Source organism: Melospiza melodia, chromosome 28 (assembly GCF_035770615.1).
Source record: "Melospiza melodia melodia isolate bMelMel2 chromosome 28, bMelMel2.pri, whole genome shotgun sequence".
In the NCBI taxonomy this organism is placed as follows: domain Eukaryota; kingdom Metazoa; phylum Chordata; class Aves; order Passeriformes; family Passerellidae; genus Melospiza; species Melospiza melodia.
The window spans coordinates 4388061-4404466 of record NC_086221.1 but is presented as its reverse complement, the minus strand read 5'-3'; the positions used below and the strand labels follow the sequence as shown (position 1 = coordinate 4404466).

The 16406-nt window shown below is 57.0% G+C and overlaps 1 protein-coding gene across 1 annotated transcript; it reads right to left on the bottom strand.

The window, feature by feature from the left end:
• Positions 1–2043: 2043 nt before the first annotated feature.
• Positions 2044–5768, bottom strand: CDKN1A (cyclin dependent kinase inhibitor 1A). Its single transcript, XM_063177977.1, has 2 exons — positions 3904–5768; positions 2044–3234 (listed from the first exon to the last, which is right to left on the bottom strand). Exons 1-2 carry the CDS (start codon positions 4310–4312, stop codon positions 3185–3187), a joined length of 459 nt encoding a protein of 152 aa, XP_063034047.1. The 5' UTR covers positions 4313–5768; the 3' UTR covers positions 2044–3184.
• Between the last annotated feature and the right edge of the window lie 10638 nt (positions 5769–16406).

Genomic DNA, 16406 nt, shown 5'->3' with positions numbered 1-16406 from the left:
CCTGTGGGTCAGGGTGCTGGCAGCAGTGCCATTGGAATTGTGGCTCAGCCCTCCTGCAGTGTCAGGGCTGGTTCTGCTGGAGCAGGGATCCTGGAGAAAGGTGCAGTCTCTGCCTCTGAAGATGCAGGGGAAGAGGCAGCTGCTGTTCCTCTGGGCAATCCAGTGCAGAAGCTGTGCTGGTGTTGCAGAATCTCCAGATTATATCTGGGTAGGAATGCTTGGCTCCTCCCTCTGGGCTCACATCTGCCAATGGGATGCTGTAGTCCTTATCAGCCATGCAGGAACATTCAATGTCTGTTATCAGCAGATATCTCCTCCCAAGGGAGGTGTAAATGTGGTCACTCAAAGAGAGAGATAAGGCAAACTGCCCACTTGACAAAAGATAATCTGCCATACAGATGGTAACTGAAACCATCTTGCCTTGCAACCTGGAGCAATGCCCCAACTCTCTCTGCCCATCTAAACAGGTGAAATCCCTCACTGGGAACCAGCCACACTCTGCTCATTTGGTGTTTAACCTAACAAAGCAGCAGCCAGCTCAGGTCCACCTGCTCCATCAGGGCCAGGTAAAGCTGAGCTGGTTCTCCACACTCTGGGCAAAGCTGCTGCTGCTCACCCCAAACTGGAACATCCCCTCGGTCAGGCTGGGGGGCTCAGTGTCCCCTCACCCTCCAACTCTCTGCAATGTTTGGACGCTGGATTTTGGCCTTCCCCAAGGATTTGAGGAAAAAAAAATTCCCTTTTGAAGGGAAAACCCTAAATATCCCTGGGATAGTTTGATTTGTGCCCTCTGCCCAGCAAGGCTCTGGCATGGTGCTCCCAGTGGATCAGCAAAGGGCACAGCCCAGGGGGAGGGCACGATCCAACCCCAAGGAGATGCTGGAAGGTGCCAGTGAGAGGGAATTGAGTGTGCACAAGGGAAGGGAAGCACCTGAGCCTCCCCCTGTGAGGGTTTGACCCTCAGCATCCCTGCTCTGTGCTGGGCTGGGGAGCAGCAAACACAGCCTGGGCTGAGAGTGGGGTGTTTCCATCCTTTCCCCAGCTGCCATCACTGCTTTGTGTCCCAAAGCTGGGGGGACACAGTCCTGGGGTGTCCCAGGGACTCAGAGCTCAGCCCTGCAGAGCCCAGCCTGGCTGTCCCCAGAGCCACAAGCACAGACAAGGGGTTTCACTGATTTATTTCTCGTTGCCTTCATTGCTCCTGCTCCTGGCAAACGGGAGGTGACAGCAGAGGGGAGCTCCTGGCAGCAGCCTGGGGGGTTTGGAAGGACTGACGTAAGGGGAAAGATTACAGGGGCTAAATCTGTAGGGTTTGACTCAGCAGCAGCTCAAAGGCTGAGTGTGTGTCAAGGGTCTTCAAGGATGTCACCCCTCACTCCAGGGACAGGCAGAGGCCTTAGGGATCCTCAGCTGAGCAATGACATGAGGTTGTAATTGCTGTCAGCTTTCTTTTCATCTGGATCCTCTGCAAATCTGGGCATTTCTCACATTAACCAGAACCTGAGTCTGCATCCAAGCCTTGCCCAGTCCTCCAAGGAAGCAGGGTAGATATATCCCTGATTCCCCTGGGATCTCAGTGAAAATGCCACTGCACATTTCCACCAGCAGTGCCACCACATGCTCCTGTGTCCCCATCCCACAGCGTGGGTCACCCTTGTGGGCCCCCAGCACCCTTTAAAGGCACAGGGAGGGGAGCAGCTTGCCCATGGCTAATGGCCACGTGCTGAGGGTCAGGGGGAACAGGGGCACAGTGGGGCAGGGGAATGGTGGGGGCAACAGAGGAGCCACAGGGACACCCCACACAGGTGGCTCTGGCTTCTGCTGGGGACACGGTGGCAGCACCAGATCACAGTCCCCAGGGAATGGGGTCAAGCACAGAGGTTGTGGCAAGGCTTTGTCCTTCTCAGCCCTCCCAAAGGCAGATCCCAGCTCAGGGCTACACCCCCAGAGGGATCCCCAGCCCTGGAACATCCCCTCCCCCAGCCAGGCCCTGCTCCCATCACCCACATTAACCAGAATGCCTTTGCACAGAGGCATTCAGTGTTTATTCAGGCAAAAGTGTTTATTCAGAGTTAACACTTACAGAAAAACAGGTATTACCCCTCTCCCCACATAACTTCATAGGATTATTTTAAATATAAATAAACATTTAGTGCTGGGAGCTTGGCAGCTTCACCCACAGCAAAGTGCATGGTGGTGCAAGGTAGGAGATCAACCCTGTCCCTCTTCTTCCTGGGACCATCTTGCACCAGTTTCCAGAGTCCAAATCCAGCAGAGCAGCAGATGAACTCCATGAAAGTGCCAAGATCTGACAGTGTTGAGTCCCTCAGGGACTCATCCTTCAGTGCTGGAACTGAGCAGCCTCTACCCCAGGCCATCCTTGGTCCCAGAGCAGAGCCAGTGAGGGTCCTCTCCCCACCAGCCCCAAAGGAGAAAGAGTCCAGGAGAACAAGCTACAATTCCTTATTTCAGCATCATCCCTGCTGCTGATGCTGAAATAGTAGAACTCCTCTTCTTCCTAGAGGAGCCCAGCAGAGGCAGAGCAGGGGCTGCCCAGCCTGGCGCCAGTGTTGGGGCAGGCAGGGGCACGGGGGCAAGCAGCATCACTCAGCAAGCCAACAGCAGGGTGAGGAGGTGGGATCTGGGGCCAGCAGAGTGCAGGGGGTCCCAAAGCCTCCCGTTGGTCCCCATGGCTGCTCCCAGGGAAGGTTTGTGCAGGGAACAGCTCCCTCTGCCCAGCCTGGGAAGGAGCAGCCTCCTCCTCACTCTGCTCCCACACACGGACAATGCTCAGCCCATCCTGCGGGGACAGAGGGCACCCCCTGTGCCAGGGCTCCACAACCCACACCGGTGACATTTCTTAAAGATATCTGGTGCCACCAGGTGGTTGGGACACAAGTGTCCCCCAGGACCGGCCCCTAGGCAGGGGACAGACCACGGCAGGACGGCAGGACAGCACAAGGACGGTGCTTGGACCCACAGGCACAGGGCACAGGCAGGGCAGCTCCTTCATCCCACCAGGTCCATCTCAGTCCTCCTCCAGCCCCACCGTGGGGCTCCTCCTCTACATTGCACACAGTGAAGGTCCCTCAGGACCCCAGAGCAAGTCATAAATAGGGAACTACAGATCTACATGGCTACAGCACAGCTCAGGGTGGGGAGCCACGCTCCGGGTGGCAGCGGGTCACGGCTGGGGCCGGGCAGGGACGATCCTCCTCTTGGCACTGTAGAAGTCTGGAGGGAAGAAGGAAAGGGTTGGAAAGGGCAGGAAGAGGGAGGTGTCCCCAGGGAGGCACCCCGAGCCCAGCCCAGGGGGGTTTCACCCTGAAGCCCCCATGCAAAGCTGCTGCAGAGCAAAGCTGTAAATCTGCATCGTCTCTGCTGCAGTTCTACTCCAGGCCCTGACCATGGAGCACAGGCAGAAATTTCTCACTGTGAGGGAGGTGAGACACTGGCACAGGTTACCCAGGGAGGTTCTGGGTGCCCCAACCCTGGAAGTGTTCAAAGCCAGGTTGGATAAAGGCTTTGAGCAACCTGGGCTAGTGGGAGGTGTTCCTGCCCATGGGACCTTGAAGATCTTTAAGGTCCATTCCAACCCCTTAATATCCTGTGATTCTATGACTGGGTCAGGCCATTGGAGCTGAAGGTGATGAATTTGGGGGCATCTTCAGCACCAAGACCCACAGGCCCAATGCCAGTCCCCAGCAGCCAACAGGCACCAGTTGGTGGCCTTGTACCCTTTGGAAGATGGGCTCTGCTTCCCTAGGAGACATCCAGGGAGGGTGGGAGCCCTCCCCATGCCCAAGAGCCAGGCAGGGCTCTGGCACCCAAGCCCCCTCTGTGTGTCCCTGCCATGACAATGCCACCAAGCCCCCAAGTAGTGACACCAACCCCAGTGCTCACCTTTGATCGTGGTCTGCCCACGTTTCAAGCCCTGCAGGGAACCAGCCCTGCAAACCTTCGAGCTCTGCTGAGCCTCCTCGGGGCAAATCCTGCCAACACCACGCTCCTTGGGGGGCACCCTGTGGGCCAGGGAGCTCCTGCTGTCACTGCTGATGACAGCCCTGACCAGGCTGTGAACTTCTTGGGGTGCCTGCTCAGCCACCAGCATCCTCTCCCACTTGAAGGGCCCTTCCAGGGGAGTCTCTGTCTCAAAGTTGAAGTTCCAGCGCTGCTGAGCTTCTTCCAGCTGCTGCTTCATCTTGTCCTCAAAGTCCTGCTGGAGCTGCTCGTGGTCCACGGGGCCAAAGAGGTTCCTGCAGGCTTTGCTGCTGCAGGGGCTCTGCCCAGCCCTGCTCTGGGACAGCGGCATCGTGGCGGCTGCGGGGAAAGCAGAGCGAGTTACGGTGAGAGGAGCAAACACAGGGCAAAGCAAGGCAGGACAAGCTGGGCTGGGTCTGCACTGAGGCAGCCCAGAGGGGACTGACACATCCGGATTCTGATTCTGGAGATTTTAGCAAAGGCTTGAGCAGGGCTGAGGTCAGACACAGCCCAGCGCGAGACAGGAGGTGGGGAAGGTGCAGATTCAACATTCCCTGCTCCCCCTGCCAGGTCAGAGCATCCAGCACCTCACTGCTCCACCCACAACAGCCCTCGGGGTGCCAGCCTCAGAGCCACAGCTGGATGATGCTCCCCTGGTCCCCAGCCTGCTCATCCCCACCTCCACGCAGGCAAGGGCAAGTTGGCACACGGGCAAGTGAAGCAACAGGATGTTTTTCTGGCCAGTTTCTTCATCTCAAGAACTCAAACCCGGTTGTAAGGAAACCTTCAAGCAGCTGCAAGAACATGCCACAAGCTTGACCACTTTGTTAACCACCCTCCTTATCGGCAAGGAGCTGTTGGGTAACCAGAAACAAGACCTTGTTTGTTTTTTTTCAAATCGGTGCCAAAAGCCTTGACCTTCCCAGAAAGTGACAAAGCCTTTTCATCCGAGCAGAACTTCCCCTGACACACATGTGGGGATAATGGACCCCTCACTACACCCCACTTATGAGGAACGTCGACACAGAATCAGAATTGTTTAGGTTGGAAAACACCTACAAGATCATCGAGTCCAGCTGATAAGAGGCAGCACCACTCTGGGATTTGAGTTTTCAGAGCTAAGGCTTGCCCTCACTGCAACAGCCACACTCATTAAATCAGTTTTAAAAAGGAAGATTCACAGCTCCCATTTCCCACCTAATCTGGGACTCTCAAAGCCAGGCCACAAAAGATCCTCCCCATCCCCAAACTTCCCCAAGAAGCGACTTCTCAGCCTCCTGCAGGGAAGATTTCTCCCCAAACTCAGCACCTGCAGCCCCTTTGGATTGCCAGGGCCACACTGTCTTCCCCACATTCCACCCTTGAAATGTGCAAGAAACAACTGAATGTAGCACCCAGAGCTCTGGTCTAGCTGACAGGGTGAGGATCAGTCAGATTTTGGACTCGAGGACCTTGGAGGTCTCTGCAAAAAGGTGAATTTTCCAGCCTTAAAGATTCAGCGATCCTATTACCAGGCATGTCACCAACCCAGTGTGCCAGCAGGGGGGCTGGGGGGCCACACTCAGTCCCTTTGGTCACCCCCGTGGGCACCCCGGGCTCAGACCCAGCACCCCGAGTAAAAATAGCAATCCAGCTTCCTATCTCCGGGCAGTGTGAGCGCACAGACAGGGGTGACCTCACTGCCAGGCAAGTCCCAGCATGTCCAGGCAAGCCCGGGCAGGTGGCGGGAGGGGGGGGACACGTTCTGTCATCATGGCCAGACACTCCCGGCCCTCCCCGCCCGCCTCACGAGCCCATGTCCCCATTCCCGGGTCACCGACGCCACTCAGGTGCCACCCTGGAGCCTCGAGATAACAGCCTGGCCCTGACTCACGGCTGCAGATTGCCAAAGCCACCAGCGAGGGAGGGACCGGCACCGGCGCCGGGTCATCGTCCCCTCCCATGGGGCTGGTGCCGCTTCCAGCGCCCTCTGCCCCGCCGCAGCGCCGAGCGAACCCCGGGACTGGGGCGAGGGAGCGGCAGGTGCACGGCCCCGTTAAACCCTGCCAGCCGGGCTGGGCGATGAGAGCAGCCCTGCGGACACCGAGCGGGGCTCCACAGCCGCCTGCGACAGCCAGGACCAGTCCCACCAGTTTGGGCAAGGCTGGGCGAGCAGGAGGGGCTGGGGGCACCCGCATCCGGGAGCGGCTGAAGCCGCTGCTCCGCGCGGTTCGTGACACCGACGGCTCCGGGGGGCTGGCACGGGGGTGGCCGGGACCCGCGGGATGCTCGGCGGTGGCACCGCGCCCGCACCGTGCCCTGCACCACACCCTGCACCGCACCCTGCACGGCACCCTGCACGGCACCCTGTACGACACCGGCACCGCACCCCGCACCGCACCGCCGCCACCGGGGGGCGAGCGTGGCCCAGCCCGGGGGCTCCGGATCCCCGGGGGGCTCCGCACCGCCACCGCCAACCCCCGGGCACCGCCACCCCCGGCACCGCCACCCCCGGCACCGCCAGCCCCGGGCACCGGCACCCTCAGCACCGCCACCCCCGGCACCGGGCGCGGCCCCGCTCTCTCCCAGCGCCGGGCACACGGCTCCAGGCGGAGCCGCCCCCTCTCCGGCGTTTCCCCCGCTCCAGGCACCGGCGCTCCCCGGGGAAAGCGGCGCTCGCTCGCTCGCCCTCCTGCCCTCCCCGGGCAGCGCAGGAGCGGAGCCGCCCGGCCCGGCCGTGCCCAGCCCCGCCCGCACTCACCGCCGGCTCCGCGCGTCTGTCCGAGCTTGGCGCGTCCCCGCCTTTAAAAGGGGAGGACGGGGAGGAGCCGGGCCCGGCGTCGCCCGGGATTTCCCTCCCGCCCCGCCCCGGAGCGGCCCCGCTCTGCGTGTGCGTCCTCGCCCCCATCGCCCCTTCCTCTCCCCCGTTCTGCGTGTGCATTCTCGCCCCCATCGCCCTTTCCTCTCCCATCCCGGCTCCCGGGAATGTGCGCGGTGCCAGGGGAGACCCGGCCATGCCAGGACCGTGGGCACCGGGACCCCCTTGCTGGGGACGGCGGGGAGCTGGGTCAGGGGATACCGGGACCCCCCTCCTTGGGGAGTGTTGGACGCCCCTGTAGCAGGAGATGGAGGGACCCCCGCCAGGGGATAGGGGGAAGCCCTTCCTAGGTGGGTGCAGGGCCCCGGCATCAGGAGCCAGAGGGAAACCTCAGGCAGGAGATGAGACAAAGGAAACCCCAGCCAGGGGATACAGGGCTCTCCTCCCTGGGAGGTGCAGGGATCTCCCCCATCAGGGAACACAGGGACCCCTCCCCATGAGGAAATGCAGAGATTCCCTTCCTAAAGGGGTCAGGGGACAGGGAGATGCCCCTGAGGGATGCAGAGATCTTGTTGAGGGTACCAGGAGCTCTCTGCAGTGGATCCAGGTGCCACATTCCAGCCAGGACACACAGGAATCCACCCAGCTCCAAGAGGGTCTTGTCCTGCCCAGGCTGTCCCACCCACCTGGCACTGCAGGAAGGAGATTCATGGGTTAAGGACGGGGTGGCTCAGCCCCTGGAGTGCCAACCTGAGAACCACACGGTGATCATCCTCCCCTGGGTGCCAACCTGAGAACCACACGGTGATCATTCTCCCCTGGGTGCCAACCTGAGAACCACACGGTGATCATTCTCCTCTGGGTGCCAACCTGAGAACCACACGGTGATGATCCTCCCCTGGGTGCCAACCTGAGAACCACACGGTGATCATCCTCCCCTGGGTGCCAACCTGAGAACCACACGGTGATGCTCCTCCCCTGGCCCCCAGGCACTGCCCAACCCATCCCCGGCCTCTCCAGCAGGATTGTCTCCCCCAGGTCTGGTTCTGCTCCACCAGCTGAGCCCCAGCACCCACCGTGGGTGGAAAAAAGTGTTTGGAGCAGGATGTGCTGCTCTGAGTCCTGCAGATGTCCAGGCAGGGATGAGGAGGAGGAACAAGTCTGTGCATGTCCTGCAGGAACCTGCAGCAAGGATTCGAGGGGATCTGTGGCTTAGCTGGAAAATGCATCCAAGGGAAGCTGTGAAGACAGGTCAGCTTCTGCTGGGGTTACTCTGTGGGCCTGGAGGGAGCTGCCCTGAGCCTGGCTGGTGGCTCCATCCCTGCCTGGCAGCCCGAGGAGGGGAGGGAAGGGAAGCCCTCAGAGCCAGCCCAGCGGGGCACAGGCGCTCTGTCCTGCAGCCCCCTCACAGCTGGGGCACACAGAGACAAACACAACCTGCTCCCCTGGGCACAAAGAGGTGACAGCACAATTCCAAGTGACAAAAGCCTTGTTAAAGTGATCCCTTGGGAGTGCCAGGTCTCCTCAAAAGCCCCTGGAGGCATCAGGTACCTGAGTGCTGAGGAGGACCCTTGGTGTGCAGACCATTCCTGCTTTTTCCAGCTGGAACAGCAGCTTCCCCCTGGTCAGAGCAGCTAAAAAATGTGTTGGGGCATGTTCAGCTCCTGCCACGAGCTGCAGGAGTATTTCACAATCTCTTGTCCCTACTCTGCAGAGCTGTGCCAAGGCGCTGGAATCTGGTTCAGTGGCTGTGCAGTCCCCCAGAGAGGCAAGCTGGATGGACAGGAAAGGCGAAAAGAAGATGGGAAATGGGGAAATCACAATTCCAAGTGACAAGGTGACAGTGGGAAAAGTGTTTCAAGTGTTGAAAGTGTCAATCACTCGTCCCCACTCTGCAGAGCTTTCCAAGTTCAGTGGTGCCTGCCTGATTCATGTGGCTGCCCTGTGGCTGCCTCCAGAGAAGCACAGTTGGATGGACAGGAAATGAGGATGAGGAAAGCTAAATTCATGTCACAGCGCTGAAAACCCAACCTGTAAAGATGCAGTCTGGACTTAAAGGCTCCAAAATTCATCCTTTCTGTTTGCAATAGGCAGGGAGAGGAGGGGGCAAGTTGGGACAGGGAAGTTGTCACTGGTTTTTCCACCTAGGCATGATTTCTGCTCCTGAGTGCAGGGAGCAGCCTTCAGAGCCTCGTGCAGAGGAAGTTTGCAGATCATTTCCTTGCCAAGCTCCAGCCCTGCTCCAGCTGCAGGTGTGGGTTTGCTGCCTCTGGATGTGAGGGATGCAGTTGGCAGCACCCCAGCCTGGGCATCTCCTGGGTCAGTGCAGCTCCAGTGCTGCTCTGGGACTCTGGGTTGAAGCAGCATTCACCAGAGGATGCTCCCTGCTTTAAACACTTCCCTTTTTACCATAGAACCCTTCCCTCCTGCCCCCCAGTGCACAGAAGGAAATGGGAACATTTCCATTGCCACAAACCAGCAGCTTTTTGAAGTGGCAGAGGAAGGAGCTTGTGCAAACCAGAGTGGCCCCAGAGCCACTGGTGTAAGACTGAGGGATTCAAAAAGTGAGATAAACCAACCAGCCTGGCTGCTGGGAAGATCCCAGTTACACCAGGGGTGCATCCCAGGACTAAACCAGCAAGAAAATCAATCAGACACAGATTTTCCCTTAGGAAAGTAACTCTCAGTGATTTTTTGGTGAGGGTTCACTCCCCACACGCTGTGATGGGGGCATGGGGAGGTTTCTGGCTCTTGCAAACTCCACTCTCGCTTCCCTTCCTGTGGGAGAGAGGAGCTCCAGCGACAAAGGGGGTAACTGGAAATGGGAAGTGGGAGAGGGATGGTGTCAGGGTCTGGCTCAGGAAGTCCATGAGTATGTCTGCAGTGGCATTACTAGAGAAAGAAAAAAGGGGTGGAGGGGTAAGAGGAAGAGTGATTAAGAAAGCGACACAGGAACTTTAAAAAAAAAAATAGAAAATCCCAAATGTGATTCATGGTGTTTGATCCCACAACACAGAGGAGGAGGAGGACGAAGGCAGACACAGGACTGGGGACCAGGATCAGCACTGAGGGCTGATGGGCTATTTCCTTCTCACCATTTATAGCCACAGCGTGGGATCTGTCACCTCCCCTGTCCCGGGCTCCCAAACCCCCACACGGGAGGAGGGTGTTGGTGGGAGAATCCGTGTTTATCATTTCCTTGAATAACCCGTCCCAATGCCTGGAGGCAAAAGGAATATATTAAATTACTGCATATTTCACAGCCTTCAAAGGAACCTCCTTCCCAGCACCGGGGGCACCCAAACCCTGAGCAGCACCCTCGGGAGCGCTGAATTCCCAGGGGATCTCCCCAGGTGGGACCCGCAGAAGCCGAGGGGAGTGGAAGCAGACACGGAAGCAAACACATCACTCTGGGCAGGGAGAGCCGTGTGACTCAGCCCATCCTCACAGAGCCGGGGATCCGACAGGGAACGTGCCCGGGCACAGCGCCCCTGACAGGCTCGTCCCTGCCCCGTGTCCTCCTCTGACTCGGGAAACAGCACTCCCAAAGCCAGGGGGACATGGGGACAGTTCCATCCTGGGGCAGGGAACAGCTTGGGTCGGATGGAGGGATTGGGGTGGGAATGCTCCGGCCTTGGAAAATGGGGAAATGTGGCTTGGTGGAGCTGTGCTCACAGGAGTAACACACTGAGGTCCACCCCGTGCTCATCAGGACTTCTAAAGGCACACAGATTCCTGTCTGGAAGGATTTTACACGGTTTGGAAATTTAGTGGTCAAAGGTCTGATGTGAAAAGGGTTTTTTAGGGTGGGGAAGTGATATTCCTGTTAGATCAACCGGCACAGAGGGGAAAACAGCAAAGATTTGGGCAGATGAGCATCCCTCGGGTCTTTTGGGATGGAGATGGCAGAGATCAGGGCACACTTCTTTTATGTTTATCACACCTATTTCTCAAGGTGAGATAAACACAAACTCTGCAAAAAGGTGAATTTCTACCCAGAGAAACACCCTGAAAATGGGGGGAACTAACACAGGACCTCTGCCACAGCATGGACAGTGGGGAGACAGCACATGGGTTTGGGGTTCAGTCCTGCAGAACACCCATCCTACACCCCAATGTCCAGCCAGACTGTGTCCCACTCCATGGGGCACAAGGGTAATTTTTTTTCCCCTCCTCAAACAGCTTTTATTTGCCAGAACATCCCAGGCAGGTGGAAATTACTCAACTCAGGACAGCAGATTGCCAGTGACAAAGTCCTGAGTATTCCAGCACTGAAAAGCCTCTTCAGCAAGATTCAAATCACCAAGAGTTTTTTCTCTGTGTTGGTTTTTTTTTTGGTTTTTTTTTTTTATTATCTCTGCTAACAAGCTTTTTTCTTTTAAGTGGGAAACGTGAAGGCTCTTAATGAAACCCTCACGCTCCAGCAGAAGTCTAAATGAGCCCAGTGTTCGGCTGGAGGGCGTTTGTATCCCAGCAAAGCCTGTTTTCCCATCAGCTCTTTGAAGTGCCCTATTAAGTGATTTTATACTAATAGGATTTTCCCAGGAAAGAAAGACAAGAATGACAAAACGCTGAATGCTTGATTAACTCTGCCCCTAAAAGAACTCGGATCGTGTTAATTGACTGTTCCCCTGCCATATCCAGCCCTTGTTTGCCCCATTTATGAAGGCATTTTGATGAGACACCAGACCCAGCAGAGTGGAAATAGAGTCCCACCAAGCACAAATAGGGGATGAGACAGTCCTAAAACAAGGCCTTTGCTTACTGGAAATATTCCTGGATGCGAGAGCCAGGCTATGAATCGGTCGCTTCATTCGGCCCCTCACTCATTTTCATCCAAGATTGTTTTTAGCCCCATTCATAGTCATTAACGTAATTGCTTCACTGACTTTCCATGAGCAGCTTGGAAGCTTTGTGGGGTTTTTTTGCTGGCAGCAAAGGCCTCATTGTTCAGAGCATGGCCGGGTGGCTGCAGTACCTGGCTCCAAACCCTGCAGCAGGCTGTCCCTTTATTCCCCGGCTGCTCCACCTCAGTGCCCACGGCCTGGAGCACAGCAGGATGGGCAGACACCCACAGGAGAGACAGAGACACCCACAGGAGAGGACAGAGACACCCACAGGAAGGGACAGAGACACCCACAGGAGGGGACAGAGACACCCACAGGAGGGGACAGAGACACCCACAGGAGGGGACAGAGACACCCACACGAGGGGACACAGACACAAACACCCACAGGAGGGGACAGAGACACCCACAGGAGGGGACAGAGACACCCACAGGAGAGACAGAGACACCCACAGGAGGGGACACAGACACCCACAGGAGGGGACAGAGACATGGACACCCACAGGAGAGGACAGAGACACCCACAGGAGGGGACACATCACCCACAGGAGGGGACACGGACACAGACACCCACAGGAGGGGACAGAGACACCCACAGGAGGGGACAGAGACACCCACAGGAGAGGACAGAGACACCCACAGGAGGGGACAGAGACACCCACAGGAGAGGACAGAGACACCCACAGGAGAGGACACAGACACCCACAGGAGGGGACAGAGACACCCACAGGAGGGGACACAGACACAAACACCCACAGGAGGGGACAGAGACACCCACAGGAGAGGACAGAGACACCCACAGGAGGGGACACAGACACCCACAGGAGGAGACACAGACACAAACACCCACAGGAGGGGACACAGACACCCACAGGAGGAGACACAGACACAAACACCCACAGGAGGGGACACGGACAGAGACACCCACAGGAGGGGACAGAGACACCCATACGAGGGGACAGAGACATGGACACCCACAGGAGAGGACACAGGCACCCACAGGAGGGGACACAAATACCCACAGGAGGGGACATGGACACAGACACCCACAGGAGGGGACACATCACCCACAGGAGGGGACACAGACACCCACAGGAGGGGACACAGACACAAACACCCACGGGAAGGGACACAGACACCCAAGGAAGGGACACATCACCCACAGGAGGGGACACAGACACCCACAGGAGAGGACAGAGACATGGACACCCACAGGAGGGGACACAGACACCCACTGGGAACCAGGGCTGAGCGGCTCCAGCCTCTTGCAGTGCTTCCTGCAGGGAATAAGCTCCATCCAAAATGCTCACTGGGGGCTATTTTGCACCCAGAAGCATCTCAGCGAGGGCAGGGGGAGGACAGCAGGACCTTACCCAGCAGGATAAGTGAGTGGGGCAGGGTTGCTCCTGTCCATGCAGCCCCTGGAAGCTGTCAATGGATGTCACTTCTTCCCAATGCACAGCACGTGTGGCACGGTGCTGCTGCTGAGGGGTTTGCTGCTCTCCAAGCCATGGATGGTTTGAAATCCATTGGGAGCTCGATCTGGCCCTGTACAGCCACGAGAAGGAGGTGAGGATGGAGAGCTCTGACTAAGAACTTACCCTGAACCAACCCTGATTCCATGGGCACCCTCTGCCTGGAGCACCCAGACACCAGGATGGGGCATCTCCACTCTCAAATGCTGAGAGTTTGGGGTTGTCCCACACAGACCTGGGCTCTGGGACGTGCACACTGACCTGCCTGCCCATCCCAACACCCGCTGGCTCAGCGTGTGTCACCATCTCCTGCATCTCCAGTCTCACCTTGTGGGAATGCCCCAGTCCAGCACAGCCTCGTGATTCACTTGGTGCTGGGGGGCGAGGAGTGGGGCTGGGCGTGGGCACAGGGAGGGAAGGGGCAGAGCAGGGGCAGGCAGACCCTGAACGTGGCATGAAATGGGATCTGCAGGAGGGCAGGACCAGGACTCAGACCCCAGATGTCATGGAATGGGATCTGTAGGAGGACAGGACCAGGACACAGACCCACACAGATCCTGAACATGTCATGAAAGGGGATCTGTAGGAAGGCAGGATCAGGACCCAGACCCACACAGATCCTGAACAGCATGAAATGGGATCTTCAGGAGGACAGGACCAGACCCCAGACCCCAGACAGACTCTAAGCAAGTCATGAAATGATACCTGTAGAAGGACAGGACCAGGACCCAGACAGACAGACAGACAGACCCTGAACATGTCATGGAATGGGATCTGCAGGAGGGCAGGACCAGGATCCAGACCCAGACAGATCCTGAACATGTCATTAAATAGGATCTGCAGGAGGACAGGACCAGGACCCAGACAGACAAACAGACAGACAGACCCTGAACATGTCATGAAAGGGGATCTGCAGGAGGACAGGACCAGAATCTAGACCCCAGGCAGACCCTGAACATGTCATGGAATGGGATCTGCAGGAGGGCACGACCAGACCCCAGACCCCAGACAGACAGACAGACACAGCCCTGCCTTGTGCAGCGACTCGTGCAGAGCCCAGAGCAGAGCAGAGGTAATGGGAGGGGACAGCTGAGATGGCAATAAAGGCAGGGGTGATGATATGGCAGCCACCACCTTGACACAGGGTAAGGGTCGATTGCACTTTTCCTCCTACCTGTCAGTCAGGCAGAGCAGGATTTCCGGGGATGGAGGAGCAGCTTTCACCCCACTGGCCCCCCAAGCTGGGCCATGGGGGTGCACACGCTTCACACACCACAGGGGCTCTGCCCAGTTCCACAGAGATTAAAGTTGGGGAGTTCCAGGTGCCAAAATAAAATTTTCTCTTTCAGTTTCAGGGTAAAAAATAAGGAAATTTGCTGGAACTTGGAGCTGTGGTCAGCAGTGCCACAGAGGATGGAAACAGGGTTTAAAATGTTCTGTGCTTCACCCACCAGCAGCGATGCTGCACCAGAGCCCTTCCCACCTCTGCACAAACCTCTGCTTGGCAGAACACTGAGAGATTTATAGATTATCAATTGTAAATCCACAATGGGAGCAGGAGGGAGACAAAGAGAGGGGGATGTTGTAAAGTTGAAGTTCCCCTGCCCCTGTGCTGAGGCCACACCTTGAGAACTGGGTTCAGTTGTGGTCCCCTCATGGCAAGAAAGACATTGAGGGGCTGGAGTGTGTCCAGAAAACAGAACAGAGCTGGGGAAGGGTCTGAAGCACCAGGAGTGGCTGAGGGAGCAGGGAAAGGGGCTCAGCCTGGAGAAAAGGAGGCTCAGGGGGGGCCTTGTGGCTCTGCACAGCTCCTGACAGGAGGGGACAGTTGGGGAGGGTTGGGCTTTGCTCCCAGGGAACAGGGATAGAATGAGAGGAAAGAGCCTCAAGCTGCACCAGAAGAAGTTTAGGTTGGATATTCACAAAAATTCCTTCACCAGAAGGGTTGTCAAGCACATGTGTCCACAGCAGTGGCAGAGCCACCACGCCTGGACACATTTCAAAAAAGGTATGGATGGGTTAGTGCTGGACCTGGCAGTGCTTGGGGGAACAGACAGACATGATGATCTTAGAGGGCTTTTCCAACCTAAATGATTTCATGTTTCTATGAAACAGGAAACACTGAAAATATCTCCAGATCATAAAATACCCCATGGGTCCCTGTCAAACACTCCCTGCACAGGGGAACTCCTGACTCCAAACCTGGCGGAGTTTCATCCACGAGTTCCTGGGTGGCACGTGTCAGCCAGGCAGCTGCAAGGACAACCTGCCAGGAGTGGCAGCAAACCACACCTGGAGCTTATCTCCCCAGCTGGACAACCTCCTCCCACAAAGTTTATAGTACAAGTGCATGAAAAGCTGATCAATCCAGCACCAGGAAGAGCAGCACAAGGTGCAATAACACTGGTGTTGGGCAGAAATCCTTCCCTGCAATGAGGCAGAGGCCCTGGCACAGGGTGCCCAGAGAAGCTGTGGCTGCCCCAACCTTGGAAGTGTCCAAGGCCAGGTTGGATGGGGTTTGGAGCAACCTGGGCTAATGGAAGGTGTTCCAGGGAGCGGAACAAAATGAGTTTTAAGGTCCCTCCCAACCCAAACCATTCTGGGATTCTGACTGCAAACACTTTATATCAAACACTGACAGCAAACCCTCCGTCAGCAGGGAGGGCTGGGACAGCGCCGAGACTTCCTGCTGAATATTTTTGAATATTCATGTTCTGAGCAGCCTCTGCCCACGAGGAGATAATGGCTGTCTGACAGCTGGCAGGGATGATGTTCCCAAGTGACAGCCTGAGTGACACAGTGCCCCACCCTGACACCCCTGCTGCACCCTGATAGCACAGTCCCCAAGGAGCCTGGGGCTGCCCAGGGCCTGTCACACACCTCGGGCTGCTCTGGGGGTGGCACCAGCCAGGGGCACATGACAACTTCTGTGTCACCCAGCAAAGTGGCCAAGAACAACAGCGTCAAGGCAGCAGGAGGATTCTCCTCACGGCCAGGGAGGTTGTGGAGTGGCACTGCTGGCCATGGTGACAGGATCCAGATGGGAGGGACATGTGCTTCCCTTTTCCAGCTGTGGTCACTCCCACAGAAAATCTGACTAAAATGACTTAGAGGAGCGAGCAGAAACACCACCCGAATCAATGTGAAGATTTGTTCAACTCCAAGTTATGTCAGCCACTAAATTATTAAATAATAGCCACATGAATCACTTGGGAACGAACATAGTGTTCCTCTTGCATGTCTATTTTATATTTGTCTGGATCCCGTGTTTATTTTAGTCCCCAGCCGTGTTTGTTTGAAAGGCATT

Excerpts from the sequence above, each read along its gene's own strand:
- CDKN1A (XM_063177977.1), bottom strand. The coding sequence starts at position 4,312 with ATGCCGCTGTCCCAGAGCAGGGCTGGGCAGAGCCCCTGCAGCAGCAAA. Across the intron at positions 3,235-3,903 it reads TGGGCAGACCACGATCAAAG|ACTTCTACAGTGCCAAGAGG; the intron begins GTGAGCACTGGG and ends TCTTCCCTCCAG.